This window comes from Suillus plorans (assembly GCF_016647745.1).
Source record: "Suillus plorans strain S12 chromosome Unknown HD556scaffold_27, whole genome shotgun sequence".
NCBI lineage: Eukaryota > Fungi > Basidiomycota > Agaricomycetes > Boletales > Suillaceae > Suillus > Suillus plorans.
Genome location: NW_024537411.1, coordinates 46,369 through 70,165, shown reverse-complemented (window position 1 = coordinate 70,165; position 23,797 = coordinate 46,369). Strand labels below are relative to the sequence as shown.

Here is a 23,797-nt window from a genome sequence, read left to right as displayed (position 1 = left end):
ATCGCGAGTCCGTACATGCACATCATCTAGCGTCCTTATTAGCAGCACCTCTTCATCGACCACCTTTCCCCATGCCTCATGGCACGAATCTGCTACTCACCAACGAGATTAACGCCGTTGCGTTATCAACTGCAGTACTAGTGCCGGACGAGTTCGACGCACGACTTCCTGAATCAAATAGTGAAGAAAGAGTGAGCGAAGTGGAACTAGTACGGTACAGAATCTTGGAGGGTGCGGCGTCAGGATGTATTATCAATGAGATGAGTGATCATAGCTTGATTCGTTGTGAACAATCATTGGATGGCATCATGGAAGTTAATGCATTAGCAAAACGAGTTAGACGATCCGAAGATAAAATGACGAATTTGATTACATTGCTACTACTCGGCCCCACAATACACGCTGGCCCATCATGGAAACCTCAAATGAGGCAAACATTATGGATGTATGTAATAGTACTACTGATACAGGGGAGGAAGATATAAAACGATACAGGTAACAAAGATTAGTACAGTAGCTGACGAGGCACGATAGTACAGAAAAAATATGTATTAGGCTGGAAAACCCGTCAAAAACAAGTACGAAGGACAGCTTTGAAAGCTACTCACTAACTGCCCGAGACAGCTCAGCTTCAAAAACTCTCATATCAAATGCCTTCTTGAATGGTTCAAATAATTTACCGGGAACAGCAAACACAACTTCTTCAAACGAGTCTTTGAACGCCGCACGTGGGACAGTCGTCTTTCCATCTTCACGATTCTCTTCGCTTTCCCCGCGTACAAGGAGGTCTGCCCAGATCTCCGCGACCATTTCAACTTTGTTCTCACTAGAACCGCACCCGAACGCACCGAGGACAAGAGCTCGGTCACCGCGTGCCTCAAAGATGCGAAGTGCCCTTGCCATGCGATCCCGCATCTTGTCACGTATGCCGTCCACAAAGATATGAGCAGTTGATGTAGTGATGGTGTAGTTTTGACGTATTGCAGCTGCGTTAACAGGCACAGCTGAGAGAACATTAATAAGATAAGGGGGGATGAAGTCATTTGACGACACGGTCGTGAGTGGAGATGCGTTATCGCTATTATCTTGACGAAAGGCAACAACGCCCGGGCTATATATCATGGAGTGATCATTGAGACCAGCCCCGTCGACACTAAGAAATTTCTTGTGGGTGGTGTAGAACTCCTTAGCTTGGTCGACCCGAAGACTCGCTACAAGCGATGAAGACCTAGCGAGAGTCTCTTCTTGCTCATTACCGCCGTGCAGATAGCCTCCACCGGGACGTTTGGGTGAAGCGAAGGAAAGGACTCCAATCGAGGTAGTAGAGAGCGAATACGGCGAGCTACGAGTAAGATCTGGTCGCCGCTTGTGTAGTTGCCGAGCAGCCGTGAGCGTAGAGCCAGCAACAAACGAAAGACTAGTTGACTTGGTTCTGGAAGGAGGGACTGCAGGAGGCTTGCACCAGTCAGCCAAACAATGAGGGAAGAACGTTGTTCCCTGCTTGCTCAAAATGATTTGTAATGATATGTCATGTGTGACATGCTTTGTGGTCATGGTGTGCTGTCCATGAGAATGAGAAGGGTTTACTTGTGGCGAGGCGTTATCAGGATAAGAGACATGGGTAGGGGGTGTGATACATGAAACAGAAGTAGAAGAAAGTTTCTCTTCGACGTACTTGCCATCCCCAAGAACAATTCGTTCTGTCTCGTGAGCAGCTTGAGCCCAGCGTTCACGCCTTGCCTTTTGGATATCAAAAGCGAGCCGCCTCCGCTGCCGCTTGAGATGTTCTTCCTTTAAGTGCTGGCGTTTGAGGCCTGAAGATGAGCCTGCGGATTGCTTGATGGTGGAGACAGAACACATCGGAGTGCTTGATCGCATCTTCGATGCTGCCAGCTTGCGGTTAGTCTGACGAACCATAGATCTGCGAATAAGTTTCTTGGTGTTGTTCGATGGTCGTACTTGGTGGTTGTAGAAAGAAGGGCTTCAATGGTTGGTCTCACCGGTGATAGTCGATATTTGTATCTATTTGTTGTCTTTCTTCCACTCCATTCACAATTGCTCTGTGTCCACGACTGTCCACGGTGGCCACCATACTGGTTGCACACAAGGACTTTGTCCTTATCACTGGCAGGTTCCAGCTCACGTATCAACGCCGCTTACTAACTTACTTATCAATGCAAACCAGTTTCAATACCTCGTTGCGTGTCAATAATTGCCACTCCTCTGATGTGAATGAACTTTTTTTTGATGCACTCCCTTGCAAGCTCACGCAGTAGACGAAGAAGCGTAGTCCTGAGAAGTTTCACATATGAGCTTTTCGAGCACCTCAAATCCAATATCAATTGGGGCAGGGTACGGCCGTGGTGTCGATAAAATTGCATGCGAGTTGATCCAGCCGCGGTATCTGGTGATTTTTAATGCCACGCTCTTTTTCATGGTATCGCATTCATCGAATGACACTCGTCGCGCCTGTGACTCGTCATACTAGGTCATACAATGGTCGTACTCGGCAAAGTCTCGCACCCTCCTTCGTCAGGGATGAAGATAGTTCCATGATCAGCTCAAACAAAGAATGACTCGAGACGGTAATACAGGTGGTAACAGTGAGATTTGATTGCCCCTCCTCTTCACTCATCCTGAACGATGAAAGGAGCGTGGCTGCCATTCTCAAGCTGCGACCGTGCTTTCTCCTTGGCTCGGCTTCTTTTCATAGCCAGGTATCACCTCGACTCGGAAAGGCTCCCTCAACATCTTCTCATAGCTCATCTACAAGTAGTTTGTCGTGAGACTCCAAGAACTGAGGCCTCTGGATCTTCTAACCTGCACGGATAGAACTCAGGTACGAGGATGCCTACCGCTCAAGACGTCTAAAAAGGATTCTACAGAAGCGGTCGCGTACATCGTATTGCAACAGTCGTTGCATGTTCAAAACGCTGACCTCCAGTATACGATACGACCTTGTTTAACTTCCGTTTCAAGCCGACCAAAAATTGTTGTGTGAGTTAACACGCTATTCAAATTTGTGGAGTAACACAATCATAGATCATTATAGCACGATGTGTACACGTATTGCCGATTACGCTCTCCACTTTTTTGTACGGACCTCCGTTTCCAATTTTGCAAGAGTGGAGAGCGAGCCAGCTGACATGGCGTGTAATCCGGTAGCCTACATCCGTTTGCTATTTCCACTCTATCATTGACAGTGGCATTGCCGAATCTAACAAACTTAAAATTTTCACTGGTTTGAACAGTTGGTGTGAACAAGTAATCGACTCACCAGTGAAAGAGGAGCCTGGGTTATTCCATGACTGGCCTCATGACATGTGCCGCCGACACCATATCGTCAGGGGTTCGGTTGTGTGGAATGTCTTCATCCCATCACCATGTCCAAGTGCCACGCATAGCTTGACATCAAGTTAGACCAAGCAGCTTTTATCCGGGTGCCGTGTATCTACTTTCTCGATAGTATACTCGAAAAAGTAAGCGAACGATTTTGTCGTGTTTATCGGTTGGTGAATCGAATGTGCCTCAGGAGTTAGCATTCAGGTCTGCTATCCTGTACTGAGGAATTTTTTAACGAATGCCTTTGGTAGCGTATGTCTTTCATGCGTTTTTCTGAATTCACATAACCGTATGGCGATCAGTTGATTGCTGCAGGCATTGCGGCATGGACATGGTCTGCGATCTTGTCATGCAATGTTTTCCTTAATCTTCACTCAGAAGATACAGGCTCTATATCGAAGGCTCCGTTACAATGTTCTAAGTCATGTACGTGACCTCAACTGTGATCCAGGTGACTACTTCCTAATCATGTAGATGGTGTACCCGCTAGCCTTGCTGCTCAACCCCGCATGATTCCTGCACTGTGCTCCCCACTACAATGGACGTGCTGTTAACCTCTGTAGTTGGATATTAATGTCGCTTTCCAGCCGAAAACACTCGATGGTTGATGCCGGGAGAACGCCAATTGGCACAGGCGCATCTTGCAGAGGATGCTGGCGAAGCCGATCAATAATCTCCTGAAGTTTCGTATCTACCCTTCAGCTTAATGCATGAAATGTTGCTAAAATATCTTCTAGGGTATTCGATCAAGATGGCTACGAAAGATATAAACGTTCCAGTATGTGCTGTGTGCTGTTCGCAGTTGCTAGGTCTGAGTTTCGTCCAAATTTTCCCAATGTAAGCATTCCACACTGTACATGTTTCTTCTGGTTTTTATACAGCCAAACAACGCCTGAATAGATTCATGGAGGGCCTCAGTCTTACGAGCACCCTCGGATATTTGACAACTGCAACTTTTCTAATGTCTGCGCAAGTTGCTTGTGGCTCGCTCGACAAACACTTATCACATCTATTTCTCTAGTCGCACACGGATCTTTACTTCTATTCGCACCTTCATGTCGGAGCATGGGATGTCGGTGATTATCTTGAGACTGCCTCGATCTTCCCCAACTCATGCTTGTACTTCATAGATTAGATAGGGGAGCTCTTTTCCCATCAAACGGCTTGATGGTACGTGGTCATGGTCGGCTATATCAGTTCCCTATCACCCATAGCAACTGCCGGGAGGTATTTCAATGACCACCGGGTACTGCAGTATGTTTTAACTTGTCTGAAGTAGTCACAGCGGTCTGCGTGCTCTTTATGTTTTACTCTAGCATCGATCTGAGAGGCTAATGCGATTCCACGACCACCTGCGAAACGGTCTGTTGCAATGGGTTTAATCAACGAGTTTGGGGTAACATAAGAAAACGTGTAAGCATTTTATATATGCTACTATTGATTTGTGCACTAATAATCATTGTTCTTAGAATGGGGGATATACATTATTACATTTGGAAGGCAAATTGGAGCCTGTAATACCATCAATATATGATTATCACGTTATGCGCCCGCCGCCCTTCCACTTGCAAGTTTCCTTAGTCTTGGTAGGTGTATCATAGTGACTCATTACTCCATGTTTTAACTTCCATGAAGTGACACGTTGGATGTTAGTCCCTTCTCACAAGCCTGTACATTGGAACATACCTGTACGCTTGATCACACGTTCCTGGGGGAATGTTCCTTATACCAGTAAGAGTCTGGGATGTCCATACATTAAAGCCTGGTCATTTCAAAGCAGCTGTCGGAAAGAATGCTTTCACTGCTGATCCGAGGTGTTCCTACCTCTGTGTGGGGAAACACCTTGAAATCGATCAGACTCAGCGATCATATCACACACTCAGATCTATCTGACGGAAGATTTACCCCACAAGTATCATTCCAATTAATTCCCCGCCGTTTTTTCCAGCTCGTGTGCCATAATTGAGGACCGCCGGGATTCAGATCTATATTTCGGGGGGCGCTATTTGCACCGTGCGGTCATTCGTCCGGTATCGATTCAGGCTGAGAACACACAATTTTATACATATGTTTCCTCCACACATCAATATCTACGGCTCGACGAATTTGGTGATGGCTTTTTGCCAAGACTGAGCACGACCCGCCGTGAGCATCACTTGGGAGGTGAAAAACAATATATGGTAAGTCGAAGCAACCAAAATAATTTCGGTATCTCATCCCTCACAAATAGATTGGAGGATCAAATCTAAGCATATATCGGTATTGCTAGTTGCATCTTGTTCAACCTGCCGCAGCAACTTATCATGTCGCCATTTCAAACCCTAACCCGTCCTCGGACGGCACCCCTGTTCAACATATTGGGTCGGCTCGGTGGTTTTTCTGCGTTTCACAGGGTGCGCTGTTTGCGACCACTTGTGTGTGACAAGGCATCACTTCAGTGGAGTCAGATGACAGGCTACTTTTTAACTGTATGAGACCTGCGGGACAAGACGTCAGCTGAATATCCAAAGGCTAAAGAACCCGCGGTTGACCCCAAAGGTAAATGTAAGGCAAACGCTCCTGGCGGCTCAGGATTCCCAGCGAAGGGAAGTGGAACGCAACAGAACTTGGCGCTGGTGGACACTGATTGCGTGAGCCTGAGGGCCATAGTAAGCATACACCAAACATACACTGTGGACACATTCAACTGCAGCCGCGCGATCTTGGAATCAAGTATTGTTCTCAACAGTTGGAACATCACATTAATAGGCTACTATCACTTCAAATATTGTGGCAGGTAGTACATGCATTGACTCTCATTCTCATGTATCGTATACTAAATAAAGCATTCAACTAGATCGTGTGAAAGCTATTTGTCAGTCAAGCTGTACTAGTAGTTGGTGCAGGTTGGTGCGGCCTCGACGTGATTGCCGACTTGTGAATCGACCCTCTAAACCGTTGGCCATGTAACTCTTGTCCCCTCATATCCCCGGCATGGTATAATTAGACACGAAGTCGCCGATAATTCTTGTACATGCCGATATAGGGTCACGGAATTGGTGGAGCTAGTGTCAGTGGCAGCATTCGCTAAAACATATTCCCTGGTGATGGTATTCTGGTCGCTTTCCACTTCTGGACTGAGCGGGTTCATTTATTTCATTACAGGTATCACGATAACGCCTCCAGTGACCCTGATCCCTGGTATAAAAGCCAGCCATTTGGGTGGCTGGATTACCGCGCTAAGTCGGCGTAGCCTTTCGTTGATCTTCCTTGCCCTATATGTCTATCCAGGAAAAGAAGAAATCCGAGTCTTTTACGGAAAATGTTGTCCCAGTGCCGAATGACGGTGATGACTTCAGGCTGTTGAGTGCAGACGCGAGGAAGGCAGCAGAACGGGCACTGGTGCGCAAATTGGACTGCAGACTGATGCCTACTGCTGTGTTCATATACCTCTTGAACTATATTGATGTATGCACACATCCATTTATGAATCTCATTGTGCTCATGTATACTATCCATAGCGTGTTGCTGTTACCGCTGCGCGGCTGCAAGGTTTAGAGCAAGATCTCGGATTGACAAGTGAGTGAAGTGGACCACCGTATTATTCATGCTTAATCGATCCACTAGCCGTTCAGTATGAAACCATTCTGGCTATTCTTTATGTTACTTATTGCCCGGCACAAGTAAGCAAATTTTCTGCAGACTTATGCGAACTTACTCATAACATCTCATCTGCGACCAGATACCCTCGAACATGGTTTGTTTGTGTGCTATTATCTATGAATGTAAGACTGATTTTGATTGTCAACAGATTTTGAGCTATATTTCACGGTTGGTTGTGATTGCAAATATACCGATCTGGTCGATACTAAGGAGACGTGACTTAGACCATCTATTTATATTGGGGCCTGCGTTATTGGATGGGGTCTTACTAGTGCTTTGACTGGAGTAAGTTTTGTTGGGAAGTTGCAACTGCGATTCGTGCTTGCTAACCGCCGCGCAGGTCACTACTAATTATTCGGGTATCATGGCTTGTCGTGTATTCATTGGTCTTCCTGAGGTAATTTTTTCCTTTTTGATAACCATGTGCGCCCTGAACGAGTGCGGTTTTCCACAGGCTGCGTTCTATCCTGGTATCATGTATCTGCTTTCGCGTTGGTATACCAGGAAGGTGAACATTATATTTTTAGAATCATAGGTTGCAACTTATGCAACAAATTTAGGAGCTCGCCGTGCGGTCAGCCTGGTTCTATTGTGGTCTTTTAATCTCGAATGCATTTGGAAGCGTGAGCGTGTTGTCGTCGCAGGGACTGTGACGCCTTGATAACGATCCCTTTTAGTTGATTGCAGCTGGAATTCTCGCAAAAATGCAAGGTGTACTAGGACTTGCGGCCTGGAGATGGTAAGACAAAATCTGTATTCTTAGGAACAGTGCCCTAACCGGAGTTTCGTATCGCAGGTTATTCTACATAGAGGTATATGTTATACAACCCCTGGATATTGATCTTCTGTGCTGATTGGCCACTTTCTCGGCATAGGGTGCCATTACTATGTCCTTTGGCTTCTTGACCATGTGCGTTTTTGCGAGTTTCTATTCTTACTCAAAGTTGACAGCCACGGTTTTGTCCAGGTGGCTTCTTCCAGATTTTGTAAGCAGAACATCTTTAGAATGAGTTCCGGCCGGTCTAACATGACGTCAAATAGCCCCACAACACTCGATGGCTTAATGCAGCGGAACGCCGCTTGGGTCAAGTTCGCCTTGCAGAAGATGCAGGGGAGGCCGACAGGGATTCTGATGATCTTACGTAAGCCCAGCTCGAGTTCCTATTCAAGTTGCTGACAAGGTGCTACTTCATATAACTTTTGTTAATCGGAAAATTGTTCGGAACATCACAGCATTTACGATGGGTTGTGGATGGCTATCAAGGATCCAAAGACCATCATTTTCATGTTTATGGGCTGCTCGCAGCTTCTAGGCCTGAGTTACATCAACTTTTTCCCCACGTAAGTATATGAACAGTCTTGTAGCTATTGCGCTAACATCTAACGAGATAGCTTGACTGCCACGCTTGGTTACGGCAATACTATTACATTTTTAATGGCAGCGTAAGCATGACATCCCATTGTTACATGCACAGCCGCGGCTCACTGTCTGATCGCCAGTCCTCCATGGATATTCGCATCAGTCTGCTGCGTACTCAACGCATGGCACGCAGGTACGTCTGATCCCTGGTAATGCACCACAGTCATTTTGACAGAATGAATAGATAAGTCTGGAGAGCGATTCTTCCATATTGCCGGCTGGTGGTGGGTAGTCATTCTTGGATATATCGTCTCTCTATCCACCATGGCTACGGGCGGGCGGTACTTTTCCTTGTTCCTGATGACCACAGGATATTGCGGTGAGTTCTGATTATAACGCTGAATATAAGCCTGACACGTTTCCAAAAGGATTCGCCTTGACATTGACCTGGGTTTCAAACGCCATTCCTCGTCCACCGGCAAAACGCGCCGTAGCCATGGGTCTTGTCAATGGGTTTGGAAACCTCGGTAATATGTAAGGCTTTTATGGTCAGCATACTGTCGGATCGCTTACAGTATTTCATAGGATGGGGTCGTATGTCTGGAATGCTTCGTGGGGTCCTCAATACCATCAATCCATGATCATAGCATTGTGCAGTCTCGTTCTGTCCACAGTCCTGGGCTTTTGTGAGCAAAGTTACAACTTGACCATTCTGATTTACTCACCTATTGATAGTAATGCGGTGGATATTAATTAAAGAGAATAAGAATATGGATATGGAGGAGAAAAAATTAATGGAGGGCCCTGGCCGCGCACGTATTGAAGAGGCTGCTAGATTGGAAGGGATTACATTCGAAGAGGCTATGAAAAGAAGGAAGGGCTTTAGGTACCTCTATTGATCTTTTTTGCTTCAGATTATAGTGCTTCGGGGTCAGACCCTATATTGTTGGACATAGCTCGTCATAAGCCCTTAAGTGTGACTTTGTCTATTGATATTTAAAGTTTGTACCAAACACATACAAACATGCTGCGTTGAGTCGTTCGCAGCTTGAGTGAACTTTTTAATGTAAATGACTGTGGTCCGCATTATGTTGCATGAAGTTGCTATCGAGTGGTCTTGCATCCATGCAGTTACTTCTCTGCCATGAAAAAATATGTTTCTGCGACCTGCCACGCTGGCAGAACCTGCCAGTTCTGCCCACGGTGACCGGGCGTGATGATATCTTATCATCCGAACTAGCCTGAAAATCAACCAGCCGGCACACTACGACCATAACAATAAACCCGGAGTAGATTACTTAGGCTTCGAGCCCCAGTTTCTGACACGATCGGCTATCGCTCATCGAGAAGTTGGACAGTCATACTACACCAGTTGAACGGTATGTCCATCATGAAAGATAATCATTTGATAGCATTTTGCTGACAAGTTACCGTTCACACATCTCTTGGTGGAAATTGGGCGTTCTGTTGTGCAGAACGGTTCAACCATCATGAATTAGTGAGAACATGTAATCATTTGATAACATTTTGCTGACAAGTCATCGTTCACACATCTCTTGATGGCAACTGAGCGTCTTTTGTGCAGAACCCTCCAACCATGTCATGGCATTGCCACGGCCTCAGGCTTCCATGCAAATAATATCAACTACTGCAGTTTTGGAAACCGCTCGAAACTCAAATATTGATGTTCAGTGGCACCTGACGTTCAGAACCCTGCTCACTTACTGAGTAATGAGGGCGTGAGCTTCCACAATGCATTTCAAACAGCCAACCCATGGCATTGCGGCGGTAGACTATTTGGGATTCCAGGGTCCTGATGATATCTTATCAATTCTCAGGAGAATTCATGCACGTTGAACTCGGGCGTACGCCAAGGAAACGCGCCTGATGGGGATAGACACTGCGAAGGTCTGCACTGTTAATCCTGTGATAAGCCATTGAGCCTGTGGAATCAATCTGACTGAATGCCTGGGGTAGGCCACCTCCTGGGAGCATCAGAAGCTTTCGGACCTGTAGCCGTCCTCTGGCTGGAAGGACATGTCGCAAGATGGAAGGCTTCAAGAAGTGAAGCTTTTGGTCGCTCCCCTGTGGAAAAAAATATAAAGGCTTGCCAATTGATCGCTCAGCCTTCCATCACCTTCCCTCTCCCGTAAGCTCCTTACAAATACTACGACTATGACCAATAAGGCAAAACTCGAGGCACTCCTGACTCTGATCAACACATCCGCACGAGATGCCATTGCGTTGTACGAGCAGTATGGTGATGTTCCCGCCATCGACCAGGCCGAACTCCACCCATTGGACAATGCGGTCGACCAGGTGGCTTTGAAGAGTGCCGTTCGTATTCTTGAAGGTGCTTGTGCTCAGATATGCACGACACTCGCTCCACCTGCCCATACTGCGGTTAACGTGAGAACTTGGATGATATAATCCACTTTCCTTTTGCTCATCGGATTGCACGCAGCTTGTCCAAGTGTATGATCATGCTTGCGTGCGAGTGGTTGCTCGGGAACGTGTTTCGGATATTCTGTTGAAGTACCCCAAGGGTCTTCACGTCAGCGAGCTCGCCAAAAAAATCAACATAGAGCCAAAGAAACTGGCCAGGATCATGCGCCTCCTAGCCACGAGAGGTTGCTACAACGAAGGTAAGGAGCCATTTGTTGCCTGGTTCGAGTTCTTCTCACACTGCGGCAGTCGACACGGACGTTTTTGCCAACAACCGACTATCTCTAATCCTACTCGACGAAAATCCTGTCAAATACATGATCTTGCTTCATGTGGACCTGATTACTAAGGGAGGATCGGTCTTCTATGAGACGCTCAAAGATCCGAAGATCGCCTACTCGTATGAACCAACGGTTGCACCTGTGATGTACTCCATTGACAAAAACGGAACCGAAGGAACGTTCTTCGACTGGATGGCGCGGCATGTATGTTTTTGAATATCGCTCGTCAGAAGGTATTACTCATATAATTTACTCGTAGAACGGCCAACGCGAGGTAGGGATTTTGGTCTCTTCGTACGATCATTCTGACATCTTTAGTAGTCCTATCATACATCGATGAGAGGTCTGAACTACATAATGGGCTCCCTCGCCGTCCTGACCCGTAAGTATTTCAGCACGCAAAGACAGGATAATTCTGTTGACCTGACGATAGATTTCCCATTCGAAAAGTACTCGACAGTCGTCGATGTTGGAGGAGGTATCGGAGCATTTTCTTTGCCTTTGGCTAAAACCCACAAAAACGTCAAAATTACGATCCACGATCTTCCAGAAGCATTAGCCCAGGCGAGAGACGTAAGTCAGTAAGCCAATGTGCTTGTCGCCAAATTGATGGAATCTAGATCTGGGCGAGAGAATGCCCCGAAGCCCTGGCAGAAGACAGAGTCGAATTCGAGGACTTGAACTTCTTCGAACAAGTGCCTGTCCAGGGTAAGGACATCTACTACGTAAGTGCTAAACCCTGCAGGGACAACCTGCGAAGTTAACAGTGACCACAGCTCAGAAATATCATCCACGACTGGCCTGACCACGAGTCTACGATCATTCTTTCAAACATTCGCAAGGCGCTTGGTCCAAACAGCCGCGTCCTCATCCGTATGTTGAATATAGCTCAATCATCGTCCCACAGTCTGACAAATTTTAGATGACTACGTGCTCCGTCAGCTCAGCCGCAAGCAGGCAGTAATAGAAGCTCCAGAGCTCGGAGTTGCTTCGGTATGTCATCTTTGCTGATCTACATCCACCTTTGTTCACCATTGCATCTAGGCTCCTGAACCTCTTCTTGCAAACTTTGGTGTTGGAAACATGCGTTCATACCAGCAAGACATGACTATGTTGTTCGCACACAACGCAAAGGAGCGAACATTGCAAGACTCCCTCGCACTCGCGTGAGTAACGTTCGATTACTGCCTCAGTTTCACCTGATTGGTTCGGAATAGTACCGTCGCCGGCCTGAAACTGGAGAAGGTCTGGGATCTTGCTGAAGCATGCGTCATGGAGTATTCTGCCGCATAATATTTCGCGAATTAATTAGATGTGTTCATCCACAAATATCATACTATACGCCACATCCTTACCAGAATACCCCTCGATGATACATCCCCTTATTCCTCAGATGCACGTCTGGCCTTCCCTTCCCTGACTACTATTTGCGCTAACAAAGAAAGAACTGAACTCCAGCAATACGCATCACGAAAATCTTTCCGCCCTAATTTTTTCCTAATTTACAGAACTAGAATTTTCGATCCATGTTCGGGGCACTCGGTCACATTGGATTACAATTAAATAAGTCACAGAATATAGCGGAATTACGTTTCGGATATGTGTCAAAGGTTTTCGGCAGTTTGCAGCGTATGTACAAGTTTCCCTCTACTACTGCATGTTTTTGTTCCTTTGACAATCCTGTCGGTTTTCATTGCAAACTATATTTTTTTTGCTGCTGGACATCTTCAGCAGTGCCAAATCACAAATTATGCATTCATTATTGCTATGTAAATAATATAATGACACCTGCGCTACTGTTGCCTCCAATGACGAAAACACATATGACATTCTCTTTCTCTCACAGGGTATTACAATGGTGCAGAAGCCTCAAGTAAAGACAACACAAAACGAAAACAATGATTTGAAGACACGGAGAATGAGGTGAATTCAATCAATTTCTATCTTCTGAACAACTGGCTGAACCTTTTCAAATCGACCTATTGCAGATCGCTGATCAGCGAGTCCGTCTGGACCTCGGGCTGTATGGTGCGACAAGTACCCCAATGGCCTGATGACAAGAAACTGTTTAAAGATTTCACAAATAATGACGTGTCTGAGCTAGCATATTAATGACTCTGTGGCTGGCATTGCACGAACCAGTATCACAGATCGGACATAGTCAGGAGAAATTTAGGGCGGAAAGGTTTTCCAGATGGGCATTGCAGGTATTTGATTCTTTATTTGTTAACACGAATAGCAGTTAGGGAGAGTGAGGCTAGACGTGCATCTGAGGAATAAGGGGGTGTATCATCGACGCGTATTGTGGTAGGTATGTGGCGTGCAGTATGATATATGTGGATGAACACATCTAATCAGCTCGCGAAATATTATGCGGCAGAATACTCCATGACGCATGATTCAGCAAGGTCCCAGACCTTCTCCAGTTTCAGGCCGGCGACGGTACTATTCCCAACCAATCAGGTGAAACTGAGGCAGCAATCGAACGTTACTCACGTGAGTACCAGGAAATCTTGCAATGTCCGCTCCTTTGCGTTGTGTACGAGTAACATAGTCATGTCTTGCTGGTATGAACGCATGTTTCCAACACCAAAGTTTGCAAGAAGAGGTTCAGGAGCCTAGATGCAGTGATGAACAAAGGTGGATGTAGATCAGCAGAGATGACATACCGAAGCAACTCCGAGCTCTGAATGTTCTATTGCTGCCTGCTTGCGGCTGAGCTGACGGAGCACGTAGTCATCTAAAGTTTGTCAGACTACGGTACCATGATTGAGCTATATTCAACATACGGATGAGGACGCGGCTGTTTGGGCCGAGCGCCTTGCGAATGTTGGAAAGAATGATCGTAGACTCGTGGTCGGGCCAGTCGTGGATGATATTTCTGAGCTGCGGTCACTGTTCACTTCGTAGGTTGTCCCCGCAGGGTTGAGCACTTACGTAGTAGATGTCCTTGCCCTTGACGGGCACTTGTTCGAAGAAGTTCAAGTCCTCGAATTCGACTCTGTCTTCTGCCAGGGCTTCGGGGCATTCTTTCGCCCAGAGCTAGACTCCATCAATTTGGTGACAAGCACATTGGCTTACTGGCTTACGTCTCTCGTCTGGACTAATGCTTCTGGAAGATCGTGGATCGTAATTTTGACGTTTTTGTGGGTTTTAGCCAAAGGCAGAGAAAATGCTCCGATACCTCCTCCAACATCGACGACTGTCGAGTACTTTTCGAATGGGAAATCTATCATCAAGTTAGCATAAACTTATCCCATCTTTGGGTGCTGAAATACTCACGGGCCAGGACGGCGAGGGAGCCCATGATGCTGTTCAGACCTCTCATTGATGTATGATAGGCCTACTAAAGATGTCAGAATGGTCGTCCGAAGCGACCAAAATCCCTACCTCGCGTTGGCCGTCCTACGAGTAAATCATATGAGCAAGGCTTTCTGACGAGCGATATTCAAAAACATACATGCCGCGCCATCCAGTCGAAGATTGTTCCTTCGGTTCCATTTTTGTCAATGGAGTACATCACAGGTGCAACCGTTGGTTCATACGAGTAGGCGATCTTCGGATCTTTGAGCGTCTCATAGAAGACCGATCCTCCCTTAGTAATCAGGTCCACGTGAAGCAAGATCATAAATTTGACAGGATTTTCGTCGAGTAGGATTAGAGATAGTCGGTTGTTGGCAAAAACGTCCGTGTCGACTGCCGCAGTGTGAGAAAAAATCGAACCAGGCGACAAATGGCTCCTTACCTTCGTTGTAGCAACCTCTCGTGGCTAGGAGGCGCATGATCCTGGCCAGTTTCTTTGGCTCTATGTTGATTTTTTTGGCGAGCTCGTTGACGTGAAGACCCTTGGGGTACTTCAACAGAATATCCGAAACACGTTCCCGAGCAACCACTCGCACGCAAGCATGATCATACACTTGGACAAGCTGCGTGCAATCCGATGAGCAAAAGGAAAGTGGATTATATCATCCAAGTTCTCACGTTAACCGCAGTATGGGCAGGTGGAGCGAGTGTCGTGCATATCTGAGCACAAGCACCTTCAAGAATACGAACGGCACTCTTCAAAGCCACCTGGTCGACCGCATTGTCCAATGGGTGGAGTTCGGCCTGGTCGATGGCAGGAACATCACCATACTGCTCGTACAACGCGATGGCATCTCGTGCGGATGTGTTGATCAGAGTCAGGAGTGCCTCGAGTTTTGCCTTGTTGGCCATCGTCGTAGTATTTGTAGGGAGCTTGCGAAAGAGTGAACAAAGGTGATGGAAGGCTGAGCAATCAATTAGCAAGCCTTTATATTTTTTCCATAGTGGAGAGACTGCAAGCCTTACTTCTTGTGGAGGTGACCTACCCCGGTCATCTAGTTGAATAAATTCCACACGCTCCATGGCTTATCACAAGGTTAACAATGCAGACCTTCGCACAGCATCTATTCCCATCACGCTGCCGGACATGAGACTTGCAGATTTCCTTAGCGTACGCCAGAGAAATCAACATGCGTGAATTATTTCCAGTTCTCCTGGGAATTGATAAGACATTGTCGGAATCTTGAAATCCCAAATAGTCTACCGTCGCAGTGCCTTGGTTTGGCTGTCCGTTATGCAGGGTGCCAGTCTACGCCCGATATCTATCAAGTGAGCGGGGACCTGAGCGTCAAGTGCCGCTGAACAACAGTGCTTGAGTTTCGAGTGGTTTCCCAAATTGCAGCAACAGTTGATACTCTTTTCATGGAAGCCTGAGGCCGCGGCTATGTCATATAATCTGATATGGTTGAACGGTTCTGCACGAGAAGACCCCCAACTGCCATCAAGAAATGTGTGAATGGTTACTTTCCAGTAAAGTGCTAACAATACTATCTGTTCTCACTGATTCAATGACGGAGATACCATTGTTGGTGTCGACTTTCTGACACACAGTGTGACTGTCCAACATCTCGATGAGCGATAACCGATAGTGTCAGAAAACTGGGGCTCGAAGCCTAAGTAGTCTGCTGACTCTGGGATTATTGTGATCTGTTCAGGTTGTAGTGTGTCCGAATGTCGGCTGGTTGATTTTCTGGCTAGCTCGGATGATGAGGCACCCGACAGGTGCGGCTACTGGCAGACTGGTGGTCAGTGATCAATGATGAGATTCGAATGAATTTTGAAATTACGATTTGATACACAAAGCCTGTTGAAATATGGACCCTGGTAGACAGTCGTCAAGAGACCACATCACAGCGAGATAGCCAAAAAGACTGTTGCGTCCTGCCGTGGAGAAAGGTGTATGGTAACTTGTCAGAATACCATTGATATCGATAATTTTAAACATGAAACCTACTAGTACATACGTGGCAATTACATCAGGAACGATGCTGACTCATACTGAAACTTGAAAGCGGTTAGTAGCAAGCGGTCATGTTGCTCACTAGGTGAGAAAAACTTAGAACGCAGTGAGGCCCTCCCACCCGATTGTCTTATTTAAATGATTATTATCTTGTCAAGCGATTGAGCTTCTCATGTTGCCAAACTGCTGGACAGCTCTCACTAGGTATGCCTCAAACCCCTCATAGTATGCTCCGAAGTATTAATATGAAATGTAGTATGTACGTATACAGCCGATAGATTCAATTCGGTCGAAGTCAACCGTGACGCTGATTTTGAGTCTTGACTTTCCTCAATCGCCGCATGTGCAGATTATCTGATAGGTATACCAAAATTCCTTTTGTGTACTAACCGCATTGAAGGAGGCGCTGAACGTCGAAAACCCATCTGCACTCGAGTACATCGTCCGTGAAAAAGCGAAAGGCGTTAACTTGGCGTCAGCCACTGCTAGAGTCGAAGTTACCCTCCAGAAAGGTGGGACAAATTCAAGTGACCAAGGCAAGTGATTCACAGTCTCTTCACATCCTGCCACTGATAACCTCACTTTCATTGAGCAATTTGAAAGTTTTCCCCACATCATGGATGGGCCGCAATGATTAAGAACCCTTGATTTACTCGACAAGGCTCGGTGCTAATGGCGTTGGTTCCTGCGCGAAGCTCTTACTGACCTGGGCATCCGTCACGGACTCGCCTATACCCCTCCAAGCAGAAACAACGCGCAGATAAGCATCTGTCGTGGATGTCAACGCTGGTTTCAATATCAGCCTTCCACTTATCCACTTCTAAGAACGCTAGAAGCATCCGGACGAGTACAGATCCGCCTTTCTCGGGCTTTTCCCGCTTTCTAAAACGTCTGGTTTTGAGAGTACTTCTTCAACGCCGGTTTCCCCGAACTCTGCTCAGTGATGGTTACACCGTCTTTGTGAGTTCATTTGCTCCGGTGGTGGCGTTGCAATTGTGTTTCAGCTAAGTATATAGTCTTGCGACATGCGAAGCGGTGAGCATGTTACATATTTCATTGATGTAGAAATTTCTGGAAAACTGATTTGACTTTCTGATTCTGGTCGTGCTTTCAACTCGTCCACGATAATATTTCGTAGGGAGTTACCGATCCATGGGGTCTCGTCTGATGAACTTGCTAGGTGGCGTTGGTCGGGGATACTGTTTGTGGTCTCGGTACCTGGATCTCGTACAACGAGAAATATCACGCTGACATCGAAGGTTCTGTCGTGAGTTGTCTGGCGTGACTCAGGCCCTGGTTTATGTGAGCCTCGTTGCTTGTGGTACCATCGGGACAGCTATCATCATATGGCTAGATGGCCGAGCGGTCTAAGGCGCTGGAATCAGGATCCAGTCCGAAAGGGCGTGAGTTCGAATCTCACTCTAGTCAAATACCTTTTTGTCTATAAAAAGGAGTCATCCTTTGAATAGGGCACACTGGGGTAACGTGTTAAAGATCCAAACAAATACATAAATGTGTGAGCGAAAAAGTGTATGGTGAGTAGTAGTATTCTAGTTGGAGGTATAACACTGTAGGCAAAGTTACTAAAGGTCCGAAGTGGTGTCAGAGTCTGGAGGCCCTTCCTTCCATTTCTCCCACATCTTTCTGCAAACCGTGCTCGCAAGGACAAAGGGATCGGGCGTCCTTGCTTTTTCCCACATGCGGACAGCGAGTTCAGCATGGGCGCCCGATTCAAAACTACGTTGTAAAGTGGTCAAAACCTTGAAGGATGGCGAAAGAAGGTCGTGGATTGGTTCCAACAAAGGGGTAAGGGGAGGAGGTAGTTTTACTAAAGTAGACTCTTGCCTGGAATAAACACGATTAAGCTTGATTTGCGATTAATGCCGTAAGTGACTCACCATGGATGTCTGGCCTCTTGCTTAGGGAACAACTGCCCATCGACTGGATATGGCGTGCCCTCGAGCTGGATGTTGTCTCCATCTGTAGGCGTGCTGTGAAACTGCTCCCCTGATTGTCTCTGATGTTCTGCCCAATAATCGTCCCACTGCTTCTGCACCTCGTCCTTGTGGCGCTGCCAATGATCCTGGTGATCCAAATCCCACATCATGAGGTCCAATCTCTCCTGCGTTGCCCACCGACTCCTACTCGTCCAGAGGTACCAGCCCTCCTCCCAATACCGTATGTCATCAGACTTGGGTGTTGATAAGTTGTCTACATTAGGCTGGCCCTCAGGTGGAAGGGGGTAACCGTATTCCTTTTGAGCGGCTTTCTCCTTCAGTGCATCATCGTGTGCGATCGCTGTTCTAACTTCATGAGCAAAGACCCTGCGGAAGCACACTGAACGACACGTCGGTTCACGGCCCTCGGTGCGTCCACGGGTAGTCTGAGAGCAGTACGAAAAGCAGCGCTCGTCGGTCTGTGGTGAAAACTTTCCTGTAAAAGCACGGATGATATTAAACTCGAATCCGGGAAATAGAGAAGATTGGCAGCTTGCCAGAGGGGTGCCGAGTCACTGAAATAGAAGGAAGTGGCCACATACTTGAGCGGCTTTGCGGTTCCTTGCGCGTGGTGGATTGAGTGGCAGTATTATGAGGCAGCTCCTTTCCAGTAGAGTCCTTATTTTCTGCGTCTGGAGAGTCCATTGGGTTACTCATAGGAGTACACGGTGACAGTCGGTTAACAAGGGCTTTGGTGCATGAGTCTCGCCCCGCATCGGCGTCTCGGCAAAATTAGGTTCGGAGTTTCAATTATGCCCATAACAGAAACGTCACAAAATTTTGTCCCTTCAACCGCATCGTCTGAAGATTCGCTGTCGCAGCACACGCACGGAAAGGTTTTACTTTCTTCTTTGGCTGCGGGGAAAGTCCCCGGAGAAACAGGGTTATACCTCCTCGTTCGCAATGGAAATCTCCCAGCTCTAAGAGCGCTGCGGGGAACGAGACTGGTTGGGAAGGTCGATTTACTGGACTTGTTGCCATCAGGCTCAGGACCAGTTCCGCTTGCCTGTCCTGTTGCTTTCTTGATTTCGAGTGCTCTTCTAACTGCACGGCTATGCGAAGATATGAGCCTGGTCGTGTTCGAGTATCTTGGAAGACGGTTGGCGCTTCGTTGCTCATAGACATAGTTATGCGATTGTCGACACTGCTTCTGGCATGTCATCAACTCAATGGGGCTCACTCTCATTCGATGTGGTTTCCCGCCTTTGGGCATTATTTTTTGACCTTCCGAACGTTTGCCGTTCGACCCATCTAATTCTGTGTGGGTTTTAATTATGGTGAGTAACTGTTTCGTTTTGGTTGATTTATGATGTTGGTTTTTTCGTTGAATTTCTTCAGGGAGTTGACCTCTTTCGAGGGTGTGCTCCACAACTTGACATCCCCTGACATTCTTTGTCTTCTTGAAAACTTGTTTCTGATTCGTCCTTTGTCAGATGCAAATCATGGGCCTTTCATCAGACAGCCGGAGTTGTAAATAACGTGTTGTAGGTCTGGCTCGTATTTTTGTTGTCTATGTAAATTTTAGAGTTTCGGTGAAGACGTTGCACCTTCAGAAAATTGTTTGTGACCAAATGGAGTAAAAGTTTTGCTACGATGTTTGTTCTGCAGTAAGCACACAGCGTCATCAAGTGCAAACGCGACAATTTTACTTTTTATCTACCGTGGTCGGTGGTTCTTTGATCGACAATGACATGAGGCAACGAGTATAAATCGATATGAATCACTCATTTGATTCTCGCTTCATAAATCTCTCGATAACGTATTCAGTGGCGGCAGCAAATACTGATGTCCAACGCGAGCCTGCAAGAGATTCTCGCGCGCTACTCTGATCCATCTCAAAACCCATACGTGCAAGTCCGATCACAGGTGCGTGGTGCACTTCTCTCAAGAAATACACTGATGCCTTGACTTTTCAGACGCCCGAGCCGAGTTCATCGCAGCATGTGGCGCAAACGCTACATCCTGGATTTAACATGTCCTTAGGCACTCCTTCCGCCAACCAGTGGAAATCAAGATGGAAGCTAGATATGAAAGTGGTCAGTAATATATTAGTTTTGTGGCGTCGTGTGCTAAGGCGCCACATCGCAGTTCGAGAAACCCCTGCAGGTGCTGGACTCTAGAGGATGTTATATCCAGTTTCCGACTTCGAGGTCGGTTTATCACGAAGAGAGGTCCTCATGAGTTCTGATTAGGCCTGCAGGACCCATTCACAGTCATGCGTGCAGCAGGTCCTGCAAGAGCATGCAAACTCTGTCAAGTCTTCATGCTACACAGATGAGAATTTACGTGCCGTGCCAACCCCTACGCACGATGCTGCACCTGTGAATCACACACAATCAGTTCCTGATGTTCCACACATGCTTTCTTCCCAGTAGGTGTTGTTATTCACGTGGATACAGGCAATCTGATAGTAGTTCTAGATCCTATGTTTCCCAAAGGTTCTGGTCCAAGTAGGGTGCCGTTATTCACGCGCATACTCAATCTGACATCAGTTCTAGACATCAATCAGACTCTGAAGCTATCGAGGAGACGATGAGTGTCCCGGCTCTTACCAGCCTTAACGTGCAGTCTTCCGCGTCTGGGCCGTCTGGCGGTCATGTAGACCCTATCTTTATCGCCAATGAATCAGATGCATCGTTCATGTCAGATCTATATAGGCCGATAATGACAGACGCAATAACGGACAAAGAGAAAGGGGGAACAGACGAGGAAAAGGCAGATTCAAGAAGGGAAGCAGAGAACAGGGAAGCAGAAAAATTAGAGATAGAAAGAATGGAGATACAAGAAATGGAGTTGGCAACCAGGGAGGCAGAGACAAGGGAAATCGAACGAATAGAAATAGAGAAACCGGAGATAGAGAGGCAGGAGTCTACAGTGGCTAACGAGGCAGGGACAAAGAAAGAGCCACGAGTTTCTCCAGCCACGAATACCTCAAAACTCCTTCGAATGGAGCGCAAGCTTAACAAGAAGGATCTCTTCATGGGCTGGTACAAGTCCAAGGGCTCGTCAGAGCTTCGGTACCCGCGCGAGTGCATAGCACCCAAGATCGGCGATGTCTATGTCCACTCCTGCAAGAAAGAGGGAAATCCGAAGTTTCAGCTATGGGTGCGACAGATCAGCCGTGGGATGACCATCTGGGTCAAAGCTCACATTTTCCACATACACCCCAAATTATTCGACCGCAGATTAACGCTGGCGACGACAGGAGAACCCTACTGGTCAACGAGACTTTCGCTTTCGGCTTCGGGAAGTCGGGAGAGAGCTGGCAAGATTGCAGACATGATTCTGTATTGACTGGCCTGGTGGCTTGGTCCTGCAGACGGTACTACTTTACATTAGTGCTGACCCAGACGATAATACCATACTACAATACTACTAACCTCAGGTAGTCTAGGGACCTTGTACGATTACTGTTGACTTACTACGATCTTCACTTGATTTTCTAGGTGTAGCGATGTGCAAATGGTGACTTCATATCTAAGTTTTGAGACGTGGCACTAGCACACAAGACGACTTGTAAAATATGTTGTTCAAAACGTTTATTTACCCACATGCCAAGACTGTTGGAAGCCCAGACGTTTCCCTGGAAGCATGGCAGGTTTGCAAACCCTCAAAAAGGACGACCCGTCCCATGTCGTACGCCTTTGCCACTCGGGATAGCAGTCGGAAACTTCTGCTGACGAAAGAAAGAGGCACGTAAAGAGCTTCTCACTTCACTAGGTCTGCCTTCGTAACTGGACTGTGCGTCAACTGTATCTGATAACCATCGTGGAATCACTGCACATTCCCATAGAGGGATGATGGTCGCTGCTTCAAAGCCGATAAGGCCAGTCATTCAAACTGTATCCGCATCTGTAAAGAGTGCCAATCCGCTGAAGATGGAATCCCTTGGTACTGCTGTGATGAGCCACTTGCTTAGCTATCAAAACATACTCCTTTTCGTACCAGTTGTGGATGACTCCCACTCACTTCTGCCCGTAAATTGCTCCAAGAACATCTAAATATGGTGGAGGATCGACATCTGTTGGGATCGACATTTGATGAGATACATGTGTCGGGAGCACGAACAATGTCATTGAGAGCACGACAAAATGGTGTGCCAATTATGGGTTCAACGACGAAGTGGAGTGAAAAGGGGCTCAAGTAAAGAGATCTCGCTCTTTCCAATTGTGGAGCGAATATCCAGAAGATGGTGTGTAACCTGATCACGGTCTTTCCTATCTCCAGTTCTGACTGGGAGGGGTACCTTTATCTTAGTAAGTGCGTGGGGCATGAGTGAGACAAGACAAGTTGGGTTTTTCACGACCTACTTTTTCATGTATTACGCCCAGATATTATTCGACGCATCCGAGTCCCATGAATAGATTCGTGTGACAGGTACCATCATGAGTGCAGCGGTGACCTCGCAAGTCGCCACTTTTGAAAATGATCTTCGATACCAGCACGGATAAGATATATTTGTAGCACCTCCAAATCTAGCTTATCCTTCGTAGACAGGAAAGAGGCTACCCGAATTCATTGACATGACATCAAAAAGGGTGTGATTCTAACCACGGGATATGATCATATAACCATTTACCCATGGTTGAATATCGAGTAATAAGTTGTACCAGGTAGAGGTCAGACGTACCCTGTGATAATCTTTATCAGTCAGCTTCTGCAGCCTGACTTGTCAAGAAGCGATTCATTAACGACCTTCGAACTTGTCGTCGTTCGCGCACTTTGAAGACCCACGTTGGATATATGACTGGTAGTACATGCAGATTCTTTTTTTTTTTGAAAATGGCGTTGAAATGAGGTCACATTTCAAGTTGCTTTCGATAATATGGCCGTACTACACAGGGTAGGGCATGGAAATTTCAAAAGGATGGTTCACCGACGGTGTAAGATGAAGTTCTGATTTGATTCATTTGAAAGGACTCACCTCGTGGTCCGTGGGAAAAGTTGAAAGATGATCTTTGGCTACGGAAGGTAATCGTCGACTCGCTCCCAAGAGCTCATTGATACATGTCTCAATCCGATAACCTACAGGCGCATCTGTCCAGGACGCTACATTTCCGAGCTCTCTCTATGGGCTGCCATAGTTTGTATGCTGTCCACTGTTCGGATCACGAAAGCCAAAGACTCGGAAGGCAAGTATATTCCAGTGATTCCGGAGCATACTACTGGTCTCGCTGTGTTAGCAGGAGATTAGGACTCTTGTAGCATGCCTTCAAGTTATTGATCTGATCCTGAGTTATGATGATACACAATGGACTACTAGCCCCTAAGAATTGAAATGTAGCTCGGTGAACAGCAAGGAGCTAATCTGTTGATTTTTGCAACGAGAGAAGCATAGTAAAGTTTATATGTATTATCTGCGGAACACATAATGGTATGGGGCCTTACCAACACGAAAAAAATCAAC

At 46.7% G+C, this 23,797-nt stretch overlaps 9 protein-coding genes and 1 non-coding gene across 10 annotated transcripts; 6 read left to right on the top strand and 4 right to left on the bottom strand.

Moving 5' to 3' along the window:
- Positions 1-358: 358 nt before the first annotated feature.
- HD556DRAFT_1370938 (uncharacterized protein) lies at positions 359-2,013 on the bottom strand. Its single transcript, XM_041302931.1, has 2 exons — positions 609-2,013; positions 359-556 (listed from the first exon to the last, which is right to left on the bottom strand). The coding sequence occupies exons 1-2, from the start codon at positions 1,915-1,917 to the stop codon at positions 552-554; spliced, it is 1,314 nt and encodes a 437-aa protein (XP_041160327.1). The 5' UTR covers positions 1,918-2,013; the 3' UTR covers positions 359-551.
- A 2,080-nt stretch (positions 2,014-4,093) lies between these two features.
- HD556DRAFT_1308177 (uncharacterized protein) lies at positions 4,094-6,122 on the top strand (the record flags this gene model as incomplete). Its single annotated transcript, XM_041300097.1, has 8 exons — positions 4,094-4,120; positions 4,145-4,179; positions 4,473-4,512; positions 4,812-4,928; positions 4,996-5,030; positions 5,291-5,522; positions 5,612-5,756; positions 5,818-6,122. The coding sequence occupies 8 exons, from the start codon at positions 4,094-4,096 to the stop codon at positions 6,120-6,122; spliced, it is 936 nt and encodes a 311-aa protein (XP_041160326.1).
- Positions 6,123-6,600: 478 nt separating this feature from the next.
- HD556DRAFT_1527200 (major facilitator superfamily domain-containing protein) lies at positions 6,601-9,381 on the top strand (the record flags this gene model as incomplete). The annotated part of the gene is made up of 21 exons (XM_041309338.1): positions 6,601-6,789; positions 6,843-6,900; positions 6,949-7,004; positions 7,064-7,078; positions 7,133-7,152; positions 7,209-7,269; positions 7,325-7,381; positions 7,439-7,492; positions 7,545-7,607; positions 7,662-7,723; positions 7,781-7,796; positions 7,860-7,894; positions 7,952-7,970; positions 8,026-8,126; positions 8,218-8,325; positions 8,377-8,427; positions 8,485-8,537; positions 8,589-8,723; positions 8,773-8,878; positions 8,930-9,030; positions 9,080-9,381. 21 exons carry the CDS (start codon positions 6,601-6,603, stop codon positions 9,241-9,243), a joined length of 1,524 nt encoding a protein of 507 aa, XP_041160325.1. The 3' UTR covers positions 9,244-9,381.
- Positions 9,382-10,519: 1,138 nt separating this feature from the next.
- HD556DRAFT_1475714 (O-methyltransferase-domain-containing protein) lies at positions 10,520-12,480 on the top strand (the record flags this gene model as incomplete). Its single annotated transcript, XM_041308525.1, has 11 exons — positions 10,520-10,753; positions 10,809-10,989; positions 11,039-11,274; positions 11,330-11,344; positions 11,392-11,452; positions 11,504-11,643; positions 11,691-11,795; positions 11,847-11,943; positions 11,993-12,063; positions 12,115-12,236; positions 12,288-12,480. 11 exons carry the CDS (start codon positions 10,520-10,522, stop codon positions 12,361-12,363), a joined length of 1,338 nt encoding a protein of 445 aa, XP_041160324.1. The 3' UTR covers positions 12,364-12,480.
- A 959-nt stretch (positions 12,481-13,439) lies between these two features.
- Positions 13,440-15,285, bottom strand: HD556DRAFT_1308174 (O-methyltransferase-domain-containing protein; the record flags this gene model as incomplete). Its single annotated transcript, XM_041300096.1, has 11 exons — positions 13,440-13,515; positions 13,567-13,688; positions 13,740-13,810; positions 13,860-13,956; positions 14,008-14,112; positions 14,160-14,299; positions 14,353-14,413; positions 14,461-14,475; positions 14,531-14,766; positions 14,816-14,996; positions 15,052-15,285. The coding sequence occupies 11 exons, from the start codon at positions 15,283-15,285 to the stop codon at positions 13,440-13,442; spliced, it is 1,338 nt and encodes a 445-aa protein (XP_041160323.1).
- Positions 15,286-17,741: 2,456 nt separating this feature from the next.
- HD556DRAFT_t67 lies at positions 17,742-17,821 on the top strand. The gene has a single exon. It is a non-coding gene; the product is annotated as a tRNA-Leu (tRNA).
- Positions 17,822-17,861: 40 nt separating this feature from the next.
- On the bottom strand, positions 17,862-19,080 carry HD556DRAFT_1370855 (uncharacterized protein). The gene is made up of 3 exons (XM_041302930.1): positions 18,888-19,080; positions 18,292-18,826; positions 17,862-18,238 (listed from the first exon to the last, which is right to left on the bottom strand). The coding sequence occupies exons 1-3, from the start codon at positions 19,045-19,047 to the stop codon at positions 17,977-17,979; spliced, it is 957 nt and encodes a 318-aa protein (XP_041160322.1). The 5' UTR covers positions 19,048-19,080; the 3' UTR covers positions 17,862-17,976.
- Positions 19,081-20,303: 1,223 nt separating this feature from the next.
- Positions 20,304-21,892, top strand: HD556DRAFT_1370844 (uncharacterized protein). Its single transcript, XM_041302929.1, has 3 exons — positions 20,304-20,426; positions 20,479-20,840; positions 20,889-21,892. Exons 2-3 carry the CDS (start codon positions 20,737-20,739, stop codon positions 21,682-21,684), a joined length of 900 nt encoding a protein of 299 aa, XP_041160321.1. The 5' UTR covers positions 20,304-20,426; positions 20,479-20,736; the 3' UTR covers positions 21,685-21,892.
- A 108-nt stretch (positions 21,893-22,000) lies between these two features.
- HD556DRAFT_1237110 (uncharacterized protein) lies at positions 22,001-22,225 on the bottom strand (the record flags this gene model as incomplete). The annotated part of the gene is made up of 1 exon (XM_041297878.1): positions 22,001-22,225. One exon carries the CDS (start codon positions 22,223-22,225, stop codon positions 22,001-22,003), a length of 225 nt encoding a protein of 74 aa, XP_041160320.1.
- A 1,115-nt stretch (positions 22,226-23,340) lies between these two features.
- On the top strand, positions 23,341-23,719 carry HD556DRAFT_1370839 (uncharacterized protein; the record flags this gene model as incomplete). Its single annotated transcript, XM_041302928.1, has 2 exons — positions 23,341-23,361; positions 23,422-23,719. Coding segments are annotated over 2 exons (184 nt in total), but the record flags the coding sequence as incomplete, so codon positions are not given.
- Positions 23,720-23,797: the final 78 nt, after the last annotated feature.

Bases quoted from the DNA above. Each gene is read 5' to 3' on its own strand.
- HD556DRAFT_1370855 (XM_041302930.1), bottom strand. From the start codon at position 19,047: ATGAGTAACCCAATGGACTCTCCAGACGCAGAAAATAAGGACTCTACT. The intron at 18,827-18,887 runs GCAAGCTGCCAA...GTGCTTTTACAG, and splicing joins AGTGACTCGGCACCCCTCTG to GAAAGTTTTCACCACAGACC. The intron at 18,239-18,291 runs GTGAGTCACTTA...TGTTTATTCCAG, and splicing joins CAAGAGGCCAGACATCCATG to GCAAGAGTCTACTTTAGTAA.
- HD556DRAFT_1370844 (XM_041302929.1), top strand. From the start codon at position 20,737: ATGTTCCACACATGCTTTCTTCCCAGTAGGTGTTGTTATTCACGTGGA. The intron at 20,841-20,888 runs GTAGGGTGCCGT...CATCAGTTCTAG, and splicing joins TCCCAAAGGTTCTGGTCCAA to ACATCAATCAGACTCTGAAG.
- HD556DRAFT_1370938 (XM_041302931.1), bottom strand. From the start codon at position 1,917: ATGGTTCGTCAGACTAACCGCAAGCTGGCAGCATCGAAGATGCGATCA.